The 16033-nt window shown below is 37.1% G+C and overlaps 1 protein-coding gene across 1 annotated transcript in view; it reads left to right on the forward strand.

Moving 5' to 3' along the window:
* The window catches only part of MKLN1 (muskelin 1), a 180919-nt gene that overhangs the window by 53894 nt on the left and 110992 nt on the right, over positions 1-16033 (forward strand). The window contains exons 3-4 of the mRNA XM_049642999.1: positions 13728-13870; positions 15104-15192. Coding sequence (XP_049498956.1) covers positions 13728-13870; positions 15104-15192 — 232 coding nt within the window. The remainder of the gene's footprint in view (positions 1-13727; positions 13871-15103; positions 15193-16033) is intronic.

Genomic DNA, 16033 nt, shown 5'->3' on the forward strand with positions numbered 1-16033 from the left:
CCCCGTTCATTCTCTGTCTCTCTCTGTCCCAAAAATAAAATAAAAAACGTTGAAAAAAAAATTAAAAAAAAAAAAAAGATGAAGAAGGGCATTATATAATAATCACAGGGTCTATCCATCAGGAAGAGCTAACAATTATAAATGTCTATGCGCCGAATACAGGAGCCCCCAAATATATAAAACAATTACTCACAAACATAAGCAACTTTATTGATAAGAATGTGGTAATTGCAGGGGACTTTAACACTCCACTTACAGAAATGGATAGATCATCTAGACACACGGTCAATAAAGAAACAAGGGCCCTGAATGATACATTGGATCAGATGGACTTGACAGATATATTTAGAACTCTGCATCCCAAAGCAACAGAATATACTTTCTTCTCGAGTGCACATGGAACATTCTCCAAGATAGATCATATACTGGGTCACAAAACAGCCCTTCATAAGTTTACAAAAATTGAAATTATACCATGCATACTTTCAGACCACAATGCTATGAAGCTTGAAATCAACCACAGGAATAAGTGTGGAAAACTTCCAAAAGCATGGAGGTTAAAGAACACCCTACTAAAGAATGAATGGGTCAACCAGGCGATTAGGGAAGAAATTAAAAAAATATATGGAAACAAACGAAAATGAAAATACAACAATCCAAATGCTTTGGGAGGCAGCGAAGGCAGTCCTGAGAGGAAAATACATTGCAATCCAGGCCTATCTCAAGAAACAAGAAAAATCCTAAATACAAAATCTAACAGCACACCTAAAGGAAATGGAAGCAGAACAGCAAAGGCAACCTAAACCCAGCAGAAGAAGAGAAATAATAAAGGTCAGAGCTGAAATAAACAATATAGAATCTGAAAAAACTATAGAGCAGATCAACGAAACCAAGAGTTGGTTTTTTGAAAAAATAAACAAAATTGATAAACCTCTAGCCAGGCTTCTCAAAAAGAAAAGAGAGATGACCCAAATAGATAAAATCATGAATGAAAAATGGAATTATTACAACCAATCCCTCAGAGATACAAGCAATTATCAGGGAATACTATGAAAAATTATATGCCAACAAACTGGACAACCTGGAAGAAATGGACAAATTCCTAAACACCCACATGCTTCCAAAACTCAATCAGGAGGAAATAGAAAGCTTGAACAGACCCATAACCAGCGAAGAAATTGAATCAGTCATCAAAAATCTCCCAACAAATAAGAGTCCAGGACCAGATGGCTTCCCAGGGGAGTTCTACCAGACGTTTAAAGCAGAGATAATACCTATCCTTCTCAAGCTATTCCAAAAAATAGAAAGGGAAGGAAAACTTCCAGACTCATTCTATGAAGCCAATATTACTTTGATTCCTAAACCAGACAGAGACCCAGTAAAAAAAGAGAACTACAGGCCAATATCCCTGATGAATATGGATGCAAAAATTCTCAATAAGATACTAGCAAATCGAATTCAACAGCATATAAAAAGAATTGTTCACCATGATCAAGTGGGATTTATTCCTGGGATGCAGGGCTGGTTCAACATTCGCAAATCAATCAACATGATACATCACATTAATAGAAGAAAAGATAAGAACCATGTGATCCTGTCAATCAATGCAGAAAAGACCTTTGACAAAATTCAGCAACCTTTCTTAATAAAAACCCTCGAGAAAGTCGGGATAGAAGGAACATACTTAAAGATCATAAAAGCCATTTATGAAAAGCCCACAGCTAACATCATCCTCAATGGGGAAAAACTGAGAGCTTTTTCCCTGAGATCAGGAACATGACAGGGATGTCCACTCTCACCGCTGTTGTTTAACATAGTGTTGGAAGTTCTAGCATCAGCAATCAGACAACAGAAGGAAATCAAAGGCATCAAAATTGGCAAGGATGAAGTTAAGCTTTCACTTTTTGCAGATGACATGATATTATACGTGGAAAATCCGACAGACTCCACCAAAAGTCTGCTAGAACTGATACATGAATTCAGCAAAGTCGCAGGATACAAAATCAGTGTACAGAAATCAGTTGCATTCTTATACACTAACGATGCAACAGAAAGACAAATAAAGAAACTGATCCCATTCACAAATGCACCAAGAAGCATAAAATACCTAGGAGTAAATCTAACCAAAGATGTAAAAGATCTGTATGCCAAAAACTATAGAAAGCTTATGAAGGAAATTGAAGAAGATATAAAGAAATGGAAAAACATTCTGCACTCATGGATTGGAAGAATAAATATTGTCAAAATGTCAATACTACCCAAAGCTGTCTACACATTCAATGCAATCCCAATCAAAATTGCACCAGCATTCTTCTCGAAGCTAGAACAAGCAATCCTAAAATTCATAGGGAACCACAAAAGGCCCTGAATAGCCAAAGTAATTTTGAAGAAGACCAAAGCAGGAGGCATCACAATCCCAGACTTTAGCCTCTACTACAAAGCTGTAATCATCAAGACAGCATGGTATTGGCACAAGAACAGACACATAGACCAATGGAATAGAATAGAAACCCCAGAACTAGACCCACAAACGTATGGCCAACTCATCTTTGACAAAGCAGAAAAGAACATCCAATGGAAAAAAGACAGTCTCTTTAACAAGTGGTGCTGGGAGAACTGGACAGCAACACGCAGAAGGTTGAAACTAGACCACTTTCTCACACCATTCACAGAAATAAACTCAAAGTGGATAAAGGACCTGAATGTGAGACAGGAAACCATCAAAACCCTAGAGGAGAAAGCAGGAAAAGACCTCTCTGACCTCAGTCGTAGGAATTTCTTACTTGACACATCCCCAAAGGCAAGGGAATTAAAAGCAAAAATGAACTACTGGGACCTTATGAAGATAAAAAGCTTCTGCACAGCAAAGGAAACAACCAACAAAACTAAAAGGCAACCAACGGAATGGGAAAAGATATTTGCGAATGACATATCAGACAAAGGGCTAGTATCCAAAATCTATAAAGAGCTCACCAAACTCCACACCCGAAAAACAAATAACCCAGTGAAGAAATGGGCAGAAAACATGAATAGACACTTCTCTAAAGAAGACATCCGGATGGCCAACAGGCACATGAAAAGATGCTCAACGTCGCTCCTTATCAGGGAAATACAAATCAAAACCACACTCAGATACCACCTCACGCCAGTCAGAGTGGCCAAAATGAACAAATCAGGAGACTATAGACGCCAGAGAGGATGTGGAGAAACAGGAACCCTCTTGCACTGTTGGTGGGAATGCAAACTGGTGCAGCCGCTCTGGAAAACAGTGTGGAGGTTCCTCAGAAAATTAAAAATAGACCTACCCTATGACCCAGCAATAGCACTGCTAGGAATTTACCCAAGGGATACAGGAGTACTGATGCATAGGGGCACTTGTACCCCAATGTTTATAGCAGCGCTCTCAACAATAGCCAAATTATGGAAAGAGCCTAAATGTCCATCAACTGATGAATGGATAAAGAAATTGTGGTTTATATACACAATGGAGTACTACATGGCAATGAGAAAGAACGAAATATGGCCCTTTGTAGCAACATGGATGGAACTGGAGAGTGTGATGCTAAGTGAAATAAGCCATACAGAGAAAGACAGATACCATATGTTTTCACTCTTATGTGGATCCTGAGAAACTTAACAGAAACCCATGGGAGAGGGGAAGGAAAAAAAAAAAAAAAAAGAGGTTAGAGTGGGAGAGAGCCAAAGCATAAGAAGACTCTTAAAAACTGAGAACAAACTGAGGGTTGATGGGGGGTGGGAGGGAGGGGAGGGTGGGTGATGGGTATTGAGGAGGGCACCTTTTGGGATGAGCACTGGGTGTTGTATGGAAACCAATTTGACAATAAATTTCATATATTGGAAATAAAATACCTAAAAAAATTTTTTTTAAAAAAAGTTACTCTGTTTAGTTAGTTACTTCTTCACTTTTCAGCAACTGGATGCAACTTTGTGTATGGAGGCACAGCTATAAAATATAGGCACATTAACAGCAAGCTGACAAACAGAACAACTGACAAAGTGTCGTGATGGAAAAGATAGAAAAATCTAACAAATAGAGAAACAAAAGTGTAAAAAAAGAAAAACAAAAGTGTAACATTTAGGGGTCTTTATTGGAAAAATAGATAATAATCTATATTTAGAGTGTATATTTCAGTAGATATTGCATACCTTCCTCAATTTTACTTACTGGAATAAATAATAATGGTTTTCATTCTTGTCCTCATTTCTCTATCCATTGAAGCTTTGCCAGAAAGGACCCCAATTAAACTTTTTACCCTTTACTCTTTTTTTAAAAACGTTTTTTAAATATTTATTTATGAAAATAAATGAGCGAGCATGGGTGTGTGAGCTGAGGAGGGCCAGAGAGAGGGGAAGAGAGAGAGAATCCCAAGCAGGCTCCATGCTGTCAGCACAGAGCCCTACGCAGGGCTCAATCTCACCAACTGTGAGATCATGACCTGAGCTGAGCTCAAGAGTCCAAGCTTAACCAACTGAGCCACCCAGGTGTCCCTGAATGGAACTTTGATTCTAATTCTAATGAATTTGACTCTAAATCTTAAAGCTTTATGTGGTTTTGTGATTTTAACATTGTCCTCATTATGGTGGGTCCCTCTATTATTATTTTGGTATTGCTCTATTACAAATCACAGATTTAGTTTAAAGCCACTTCCTAGGTTACAATCCCCCAGGTGGGATTCTTTCTTCAGAGTACCATAAGGCTGAAATCCAGATATTGGTTAGGTTCTCATCTGCTGGCCCTGAAGACAGTGAGCTTTGTTGTCAAAATTCAGTTTCTTGTGGTTATAGGACTGAAGTCCTTGTTTTCTTGCTGGCTATAAATTAAGAGCTATTCTTAGTTCTTAGACCATGCCCACATGCCTTACCTCATGCCCCCCTTCATTTTCAAACGAGCAATGGTGCATCGATTCCTTCTTGTGCTTTGAATTTCTGACTTCTTGTCTCTGATCTCTAAACTCAGAGTTAAAGGACACACGATTAGGTGGGCCCACCCAGATAATCTCTGTTTTGATTAAAACGAACTGATCTGGAAACATAATTACATCTATCCGTACTACTTTCACAAGGTTAGTGTTTGATTGAATATCTGAGAGGTAGGTTTGTGTACAACAGGGACCAGGAATTATGCGTGCAGTACCTTCTCACCTTTTGTCTGTAGCTTTCATTCATTGAATTCAGTAGGTACAGATTTATTGGCTGCTATAAATACGTCAGACTGTGTTGTAGGTGTTTGGGGTTTATCACTAAGGAAAATCAGTGAGGTCTAAGCAGGACACAACAGAAATTTCTGCTCTCATGGAGCTTATTTCTTGAGGAGAAAGACAATACACTAAATAATATATTCAGAGGTAAAAAGTGCTATTGCAATAATCCAGGCCAGAGATTTTGGTAGCTTTTGACTTGGTGGTAGTTGTCCAGATGATGAAAATTGCTTGTGAAAACACTTTGAAAAATGTAAGATCGTATGTATACATTTTTAAGCCTTCTGCTAACAAGTAACCAAATGGAAAAAATGAATATTGCCTCTCTTTTCTTTTCTGAGTGGGTGTTATTTTTGACAAGGAAGAAAAGGTAGGGGAAATTACTGCTTTTATATTTCTCAAATATGTTTTAAATATTTTTTATATGTTTATTTTGAGAGAGAGAGTGGACACATACGTGTGAGTGAAGGAGGAGGGGGGGGGGAGAGAGAGAGAGAGAGAGAGAGAGAGAGAGAGAGAGAGAGAATGAATGAATATGAATATCCCAAGGAGGGTCTGCGCTGTGAGCCCTGAGCCCTACTCAGATCTTTAACCTGTGAATCGTGAGATCATGACCTGAGCTGAGAATAAGAGTCAGACGTGGGGGTGCCTGGGTGGCTCTGTCGATTAAGCTTCCTACTCGGCTCAGGTCATGATCTCAGTTTGTGAGTTCGAGCCCTGCGTCAGGCTCTGTGCTGACAGCTCAGAGCCTGCTTCAGATTCTGTGTCTCCCTTTCTCACTGCCCCTGTCCCACTCACGCTCTGTCTCTCAAAACTGAATAAATGGTAAAAAAAAAAAAAAAAAAAAAAAAATTTTTTTTTTTTAAAGAGACGCTTAACTAGCTGAGCCACCCAGGCACCCCTTAACTATGTTTTATATCCCTTCTGTCTCTATCTCATATTGTTGTAAGTAATCTACCATTGACTCTATGTAATTTGAAGTCAGAGAGTTCATGTCTCTAGGATTGTATTTCTTCGTCAATAAAAATAAGGTTTTAGGGTTATCCAAAAAGTGTTTTATTTCTAGATTTCCAAATTTTATATTTTGTATTATTTGGAAGCCTCATTTTCTGAAGGTGATGGGTAAATGGAAGTATTACTCTATTACTAGTTAATGTCCAATCCTTTTTTTCTTTTTTCAAATTTTTCAAATCCTTTCATTCTACTTTGTGTTGTGGTTAGTTGTTAGTGTGTATTTTCTTCATTAGATTGTAAGTAAGATCTTTGAAAAGTAGCATTCTGTTTTACTAATTTCTGTATTTCCCTTTCAGTGGTGCCATGGCAAAATTCTGTGTTGGCTGAGAATTTCATTTGCTGTGATAAAACAAACAAACAAATAATTATTACATAGAAAATCAATGTGGTTTAGGAAATATGAGTGGTAGATAGATTCTAGTCTAATTCAAATGTTTGCGTCGTTGTGTGCTGTCCAGCAGGCACACAAAGCACATTAGTAGGTACTTGTATTTATCTAGGAATGAAATACAAATATTTTTGTATTAATTTATGTCTGTTTTTCAAATGGCTACTAAGTTGTCAGTACATAAATGCTTATTAAGCTGTTTGGACTTTACTTAATAAATGGAACTGTTAATATTTATTTTGGCCTTGGATGCTGTATTATCTATTGCTGTGTAATAAGTTACCCCAAACTTAGCAGTTAGAAACAAGCATTTATTATTTCACACTGTTACTCAGGGTCAGGAATCTGAGAGTGACGTTGCTGGGTGGTTCTGGCTCAAGGCTCCACTCAAGGTGAGGGCCAGGACTGCAGTTATCCCAAGGTTTGCCTGGGGTTGGAGGATTCCCTTACCTGGTTCTCCATCTTGCAGATCACATATTATGGGATTTCCCAGCCTCCTGTTTCTGTTTTGTTTTTCTGGAGAACCTTGAAATGCCACTTTCTTCAACTTTCATGGGTCCCCAACTTTACTTTCCTGGTTTCTTTACTTTCTGACTGCTGCTGTGTCTGCTCTAAGAGTGCACTTAGCTGCATGCTAAAAGCTTTGGAGCTAGGACCTGCTTTACAGCTTACTGGCTGCCCTTCGTCAGCGAGCATGCACTTCCCCCAGAGGTTGCTTCTGTTCACTCTGGTATTCTGTGCCTTCAGATATTTCCTTTTCATGTCATATCAAGTTTTATAGTGTTTTTCTTTTTTAGCTAATAGATTATTTAAAATGTCTATAGAGATAATTCAAAGAATGATAACACTCATTGTTGCAGGAATTTGAGAAGAAGGGTACCTATACATTTGAAAATCTGAAATTAAAAATCTGAATTATTACAGTCTTTGAAATATAATCTGGCAAAGGCTCTCGATATGGAGAGTACATTTGTCTTACTCAGTTCTTCGTAGGGCTCTGCCTCTTAGAAATAAAAATATAAGTATGTTAGATGTACACAAATATTTGATTCAGCAATTCTTCTTTATTTTTTTAATCATTTTTTTAGATGTTTCTTTTTGAGAGAGAGAGGAGAGAATAGGCAGGAGAGGGGCAGAGAGAGAGGGAGACAGAGGATCTGAAGCAGGCTCTGAACTGACAGCACAGAGCCCAGTGTGGGGCTTGAACTCACAAACTATGAGGTCATGACCAGAGCCAAAGTCGGACGCCTAGCTGACTGAGCCACCCAGGTGCCCCTGATTAAAAATGATTTTTAAAATCACCTTTCTCACATTGAAAAAATCTCTTAAGTTTGAAATTGTGAACAAGTTTTAAACATTAAAATTTTTTTTTCATTGCTTGCTTAATTCTGTGGCTGAATTTTTGGTGTGCCCTCCCCTTTTGGAAAAGAGATTGTGGTACATTATGTTTTATTATAAAATTAATGTATTAATATTTATATACTCACAATTCAAAGGTTGATATATAGTATCAGGGAGGAAGACCTTCCTCTGCCCTGTGGTTCTTCTAACTGGACTTAGAATCAAATTGCCATGAGACAGATTAACAGGAGAAAATAAAATTTAATAGGTATACATGTGGGGCATCCACACAGACATGAAATTCCAAAGACAGGCAAGAGGAAGCTTATATGAGCTGAGGCGAGGGGTAGGGCCTGAGGATATAATGGGGAGACCTTAGAAAAAGAGACTTTTGGAAGAACAAGATTGTCCTGTTATGCAGATAAATTCCTTAGGTAAAGGAGAGTTTCTGTTAATAGTTCTCTCTTCCTGGTACAGGTGCTCCTTTCCAATGTAAATTTTGGCAGGTGAGGGGGAGATAGAGAGCCTTTCCTGTATCTGCTGGGTTTTGATTACTTTTTTTTAAAGTTTATTTATTTTGAGAGAGAAAGAGAGCAAGCAGGGAGGGGGAGAGAGAGGGAGAGACAGAATCCCAAGCAGGCCCTGAGCTATTAGCGCAGAGCCTGACACAGGGCTCTGTCTTACAAACTCTGAGATCATGACCAGAATCCAGATCAAGAGTCAGATGGCTTAACTGACGGAGCCATCCAGGCACCCCAGGTTTTGATTACTTTTAACTTGAAATAATCTTTATGCCATAGTGGCCCATCTTGGGGCAGCCCCCTCTTGCCCCCTCTAATAGGTTCTAAAGTAGTTTTTCTAAAATGTTTGTTCTTAATGAACTTCAATTTTTAAAAATTTTTTTAGTTTGTATTGCTATATCTACAGCAGTTATTTCTCCAAATTAAAACTAATGAAAACCTATTTAACTATAGGACAACATTGTTTAATAGTAGCACTACTCAGCATTTATATTCAAGAGTTGGAAAATGGGAATTATTATTTCATTATGAATAAAGCCAAATGTGATTGAAAATTAAAATTTCAAAAAATATTTTATTAAGCTTAACTAATTTCCCAGAGCATTTAGGTTGCTTCAGTTTTTTTTTTTTTTTTTTTTAATTGTCTCCATACCTAACGTGGGGCTTGAAATCACGACTCTGAGATTAAGAGTTGCATGCTGTCCTGACTGAGGCAGCCAGGTGCCCCAAACATTAAAATTTTTACCTAAGAAGGGTTTCTATCAAATTATTATGGTTTGCTTCCGATTAGAGAGTTTAAATTTTCCTTAAGCAACTTTTGGGGGTGGGGTGGAGGAGCAAGCAAGCATGGAAGGTGTTAGAGAGGGAATCCTAAGCAGGCTCCATGCTCAATGCAGAGCCCAGTGCAGGGCCCGATCCCATGACTGTGAGATCATGACCTGAGCAGAAATCAAGAGTTGGGAGCTTAACCGACTGAGCCACCCAGGGACCCCTATTTACGTAACTTTTTAATAACAAAAATTCGATTTGGTTATTAATAAAATTATACATATGTAACAACTTCCTGCTGGATTTCGGGGTATCATATATGGAGTGATGGATGGTGCACAACAGATGTATAAAAACCAATTTTTAATATTAGTTACAACATTGTACCTAACCAGCTGTCAGGGGAGGCTGACATCTAAACTGAGACTTTAAAGGATGACTAGAGAAGGGAGGAGACAGGAATGAGAGGGAGTGTGGGTTAATGAGAAAGATGGAGATGGGGTCAGTTAATTAGGGAGCACATTTTACATTACGTAGATTGTTCATTTATAAAAATCAAGAAGGAAACTACTACTGGTTGAGTATATGGAGAAAGAAGTGTTCAGGAAAATGATTCAGATGGTTTTTGCAGTGGCTTCATGCTAATAATGGGTAATACAGGTGACAAATGTAGAAGAGCAAAATTGGTCGTTGGTCCTACTTCCTACCATGCACAGAAAATGAACTCAGAATGGATCAAAACCGATCCAAAATCAGTCCTTTAGAATCTAAGATCTAAATGGAAGAGCTAAAACTATAAAGTTCTTAGATGCAAATAGAGGTAAATATGAGATTCTGGATTTGGCAGTGATTTCTTAGATATGATATCAAAAGCACAAGCAACAAAATCTAAAATAAATTGCCGTTCGTTAAAATTAAAACTTTTGTGCATCAAAGGATACTACCAATGAAGTGAAAATATAACCTACTGAATGGGAGAAAATATTTGCAAATAATAAATTATTTGCAAATAAGGGTTAGTATCCAGAAATATAAAGAATTCTTACAACTCAACAACAAAAAAGACAACCCAATTTGAAAATGGCAAAGGACCTCAACAGCCTTTTTCCCAAGGAAGATAAAAGACCAACAGGCACATAGAAAGATGTATCACTAATCATCAGGGAAATGCAAATTCAAACCACAAAGAAATACAACTTCACCCACACTAAGATGTCTATAATTAAAAAACAAAACCAAAAACAAACAAACAAACAAAAAAAACCCAGAAAATAATGATGGTTGGTGAGGACATAGAGAAAAGGGAACTCTCTCAGACATTGCTGGTGGAAATGAAAATGGTGCAGATGATACAGAACATAGTTTGGCAGTTCCTCAAAAAGTTAAACACAGAATTACTATACGACCCAGAAGGTCTACTCCTACGTGTATACTCCAAAGAAATGAGAAAACGTATCCAAACACTTGTACACATATGTTCAGAGCAGTACTACTCACAATGGCCAAAATAGAAACAACCCTAAATGCCCATCAACTGATAAATGGATTAACAAAATGAAGCCTTTCTATAAAATGGAATACTCTTCAGTCATAAAAAGGAATGGAGTACTGTTACATGCTACAACATGGATGAACCTCAAAAACGTGCTAAGGGAAAGAAGTCAGATATAGGAGGTTATGTATTATAGGATTCCATTTATACAAAATATCCAGGACAGGTAAATTCACAAAGGCAGAAAGCAGATTAGTAATTGCCAGGAGCTGGGTTAAGGGAAACAGGAGACACTATCAGGCGTCCTTATGGAGTGATAAAAATACCTTGGAACTAGATAGATAGAATAGTTGCACAATACTGTGAATGTACTAAATGCCACTAACATGCACATTTTAAAATGATCAATTTTATGTAATGTCAATTTTACCTCCACAAAAGAATGAAGCTGATGTTGACGTGAAAGATTATGATGATAATGATGATGATAAAATCAGAGTTAACATTTTGTGAGCACTAAACTCCCTTGTCTGGCACATTGCTCAGATTTTTACATGCATTCTCATTTTAGTAGGAATAAGAGAAATAGAAGTAGTATCTTAATAATAATAATAAGTATCCTCTTTATCCTTATCTTAAAGATGAGGAAATTTTGGCTTAGAAAGGCTAATTAACTTAACCATCATTACAACACTAATCACGGACAGATGTGACTTTAAAAATCAGTCTGGATGATATTGTTGGTTGGCTGACCCAACCACCATTTTCAACCCAGTTTTTCCTAGCCACCTTCCTCCCAAAGGTAGATACATGACAAAATTCTGAGATGTAAGCAGAAGTTTACTGTGGGGTTACAGTTTTGCTTTAAAAAAAAAAAAAAAAAAGCTACCTCTTTGCTATCTGAAACTGAAACAACCACTGTGCAATCATGAACAAAAAAATCAACTAAGGGTTGCTGCAGGGAAGGTGGGTGGGGGATGGGATAAATGGGTGATGGGTACCACAGAGGGAACTTGATGGGATGAGCACTGGGTGTTATATGTAAATGATGAATCACTAAATTCTACACCTGAAACCATTATTGCACTATGTTCATTAACTTTGATTTAAATAAATTTTAAAAACAAATCAAGAGCATCTCAGAGTCAGCCAATTGTGAGCCACTCAACTTTCACCAGAAGCTGTCTAACTCTAGTTTTGGGGGAGAGGGGAAGGAGGGATTTGATTTGTTTGAACCCACTATAATAAGACCTTCTGTTATTTCAAGTTAAAAGCCTCTCTACTGATTCACTGACTGCGAAGTCAAGGCTTTAACCACTACACCGTAACAACTGTTTATATATTGTTCACATTTTAGGTAGCAATTCAAATTAATTATCAAAATTGCCACAGAAAACTTAAGATTGCTATTCTTTTTATCCATATCAAAGTAATAGGTATGGTAATATGATTTTTGTTAATTCAAAGTTTCTTAAGGATACAACTGTGTGCTAGAGAACAGATAAGCAATGGAGGAGTATCTCCCATTCAGTAGGTTATATTTTCACTTCATTGGTAGTATCCTTTGATGCACAAAAGTTTTAATTTTAACGAAGGGCACTTTATTTTATATTTTGTTGCTTGTGCTTTTGATATCATATCTAAGAAATCACTGCCAAATCCAGAATCTCATATTTACCTCTATTTGCATCTAAGAACTTTATAGTTTTAGCTCTTCCATTTAGATCTTAGATTCTAAAGGACTGATTTTGGATCGGTTTTGATCCATTCTGAGTTCATTTTCTGTGCATGGTAGGAAGTAGGACCAACGACCAATTTTGCTCTTCTACATTTGTCACCTGTATTACCCATTATTAGCATGAAGCCACTGCAAAAACCATCTGAATCATTTTCCTGAATACTTCTTTCTCCATATACTCAACCAGTAGTAGTTTCCTTCTTGATTTTTATAAATGAAACAATCTACATAATGTAAAATGTATTCCCTAATTGACTCCATTTTATTTAGTGTATAACAGGAAATCTTGAGCTACATTAGACATATCTACAGTAGGTCCAGGTTTTTTAATTTTTAAAAATTGGCAGGGGTGGTTAGTAAATCTCTTAAGTTTATTTTTTAATTTAATTTATTTTATTTTTTTTAACGTTTATTTATTATTGAGAGACAGAGACAGAGCGTGGGAGGGGCAGAGAGAGAGGGAGACACCGAATCTGAAGCAGGCTCCAGGCTCTGAGCCGTCAGCACAGAGCCCGACACAGGGCTCAGACTCACAAACCCAAAGATCACGACCTGAGCCGAAGTCTGACGCTTAACTGACTGAGCCACCCAGGTACCCCTAAGTTTGTTTTTAGGTTTAACATTTTACCACTCAGAATATAGTTGATGAGAAAATGTGATTGCTGCTTTTGCAATCTAATCTTGTTTTATTTGGTGATTCTTAGTCTGTATATCTTTTACTGAATGGCATGCCTTGATTAGAAGTTAGCTTACTAGTCGTTTTCTCCCCCCTTCATCTACAGTGTTCAGGGTGATGTAGTTTGCTGGGAGAAAGTGGTGGTGGTATGGTAGCCTCTACAGGGCTGTTGAATTCTCTTCTTTAGGGGCGCCTGGGTGGCTCAGTCGGTTGAGCCTCCGACTTCGGCTCAGGTCATGATCTCGAGGTCCGTGAGTTCGAGCTCCGCGTTGGGCTCTGTGCTGACAGCTCAGAGCCTGGAGCCTGTTTCAGATTCTGTGTCTCCCTTTCTCTGACCCTCCCCCGTTCATGCTCTGTCTCCCTCTGTCTCAAAAATAAATAAACATTAAAAAAAAAAAAAGAATTCTCTTCTTTAGCTTTAAAAACACAGTCTATCAGTACAGGATGGATGGGACGGGTCTTACACATTCTTCTGCTAACTGTCCAAAGGTTTCACTTCTAAAGTTGTCTAACTGTTCTAAACAAAGGAGGATATAACTTGCTTAGTTTTTTTGTTTTTATTTTTTTTAGTACTTGATTCTGAAACTTGAAAGGCCTGCTATAGTCCAGAACATCACATTTGGAAAATATGAGAAAACTCATGTCTGCAATTTGAAGAAATTTAAAGTCTTCGGTGGAATGAATGAAGAAAATATGACAGAGTTGTTGTCCAGGTGAGTTATGATTATGGGGAAGAAAGAGTTGTCTTTTAAACAAGTTGTCGTCTTAGTTTTGTCTCTTTGTGGCTAAATCTGCATGGTTTGATTTTTTCTTTCAAGGGAGAAAAGAATATTTCTACTATTGTATTTCTAGTGCCTTATTTTAATATTGTGGCTTGAGTTAGCCTTTTTTTTTTTTTTTTTTTAACCAACAGCCACTACTAAATATTGTTACTAAAAAAGAAAGAATAAAATTTGGGTTTCTTTTTTCCTGCTTATTTTTCAGTCTTATTTTTGAACTGTAAATGACCTCAGTAGTATTTTCAGCGTTAATAAAAATCTTTGCTATAAAAATTATAGACTCTATCCAAAACATTAAGATCAATTGCCCTAATCCAGAAATAATATTTTGGTCATTTAGTAAAAATTAGAGACTAGAAAGAGAAAAGGTATAAGACTAGCACAGTACCTGCCACTTGGAAGGAGCTCAGTAAATATGAGTTTTCACAACATAGACCACGAGGAATGAAAGTATTAATTTGCCCCATAGATCATGAAAAATCAGATAGCCAGTAGAGTGGGCAAATAAAGCCATATTGTTTTAGAATGTATTTATGATATAGTATGTCCCATCAGCACAGCATTTTATATGAGTAAATATTACGTCTATACTGCATTTGATTTAAGTCATGAAAGTGTTTTAGGACATAAGGCAACCTGAAGGTAAGTGACTTTCCCATAAATACTTGTGTTTCAATCCTAGTTGTTTATATTAGGTGATATGGATTTATTTTTATTTAGGGTGAAGTGGATGCTATTAAACTAATGGAGTAAGGTTGTCTTTGAAAATTTGTTGAGCTATAAAAGGAACATTATTGGGATCTTAATCAGAATTTTCTAATATTTGGCTCTAAGTTGACAGATGTGAGTGTGATTATTTTTAATTTTTTTCTTACTGCTTACATATTTTATGTCATTTTCAGTTACACACTAAGAATACTAGGTCCTATCACACATTTCCCTGCACTGTAGCCACATCCTTTAATTAACACTGAACATTTTTCATCAACCTTTATATAACTGAGAGAACACAGTTACAATGCAGTTGATGTGATGTACAAGTTTTATTCTCATGTTCAACTACTTTACATTGTCTTGGTCATGTATTTTGTTTAACCTTAAGATCTGAATTTGTTTTAGTGTGTTAAATTATAAAGTCAGATTTGATAACCTTATTTTTATTCACAGTGGCTTAAAGAATGATTATAACAAAGAAACATTCACCTTGAAGCATAAAATTGATGAACAGATGTTCCCTTGTCGTTTCATTAAAATAGGTAAGGTTTTCAGCATTCTGAAATAGAAATAAATTCTTCATACCATCAGTCAGCAAACTACAGCCTGTGGGCTGAGCTGAATCCTTCAGGACTCCTGTTTTTTAAAACATTTTGAGAACACTGCCACACTTGTTATTCACTGGTTATATAAGTCTGTATCTTGCTTTTGCGCAACAAAGGCATAGTTGAATAGTTGCAAGAGACAAAATGTTTATTGCTTGGCCTTTTGCAGAAAAAGTTTTCTGATCCTTACTTTATACATCTATAACTAAATGACAATTATTTCAAGTGGGACCTTTTCCAAATATTTTTTCATTTGAAAGTTTTCTTAAGAAGGTTTAATGAGAGGGGCACCTGGGTGGCTCAGTCGGTTAAGCGTCTAACTCTTGATTTCGGCTCAGTTCATGATCTCAGGGTTTGTGGACTTGAGCCCCCCTTCAGGCTCCGTGCTGACGTTGTGGAGCCTGCTTGGGATTCTCTCTCTGTCCCTCCCCCCGCCCCTCAAAATAAATAAATAAACTTAAAAGAAAAAAGGTTTAATGAGATAAGTGACTTGTTTCAGCTTTGATTGTTTCATAGAGGATTCATCAAGTTGTAAAGCTATAATATTCTAAAACTAAATACTGATGAATCCCTTAAGGCAATATATTATGGCTATTTCCTATTCTGCTTTTTTTTTTTTTTTAACTTTATTTATTTATTTTAAGAAAGAGACAGTGTGAGTTGGGGAGGGGCAGAGGGAGAGGGAGACAGAGAATCTCAAGCAGGCTCTGCACTGTCAGCACAGAGCCTGATGTGGGGCTCAAAGTCAGGAGCCGTGAGATTATGACCTAAGCCAAAA

This window comes from Panthera uncia, chromosome A2 (genome assembly GCF_023721935.1).
Source record: "Panthera uncia isolate 11264 chromosome A2, Puncia_PCG_1.0, whole genome shotgun sequence".
In the NCBI taxonomy this organism is placed as follows: Eukaryota; Metazoa; Chordata; class Mammalia; order Carnivora; family Felidae; genus Panthera; species Panthera uncia.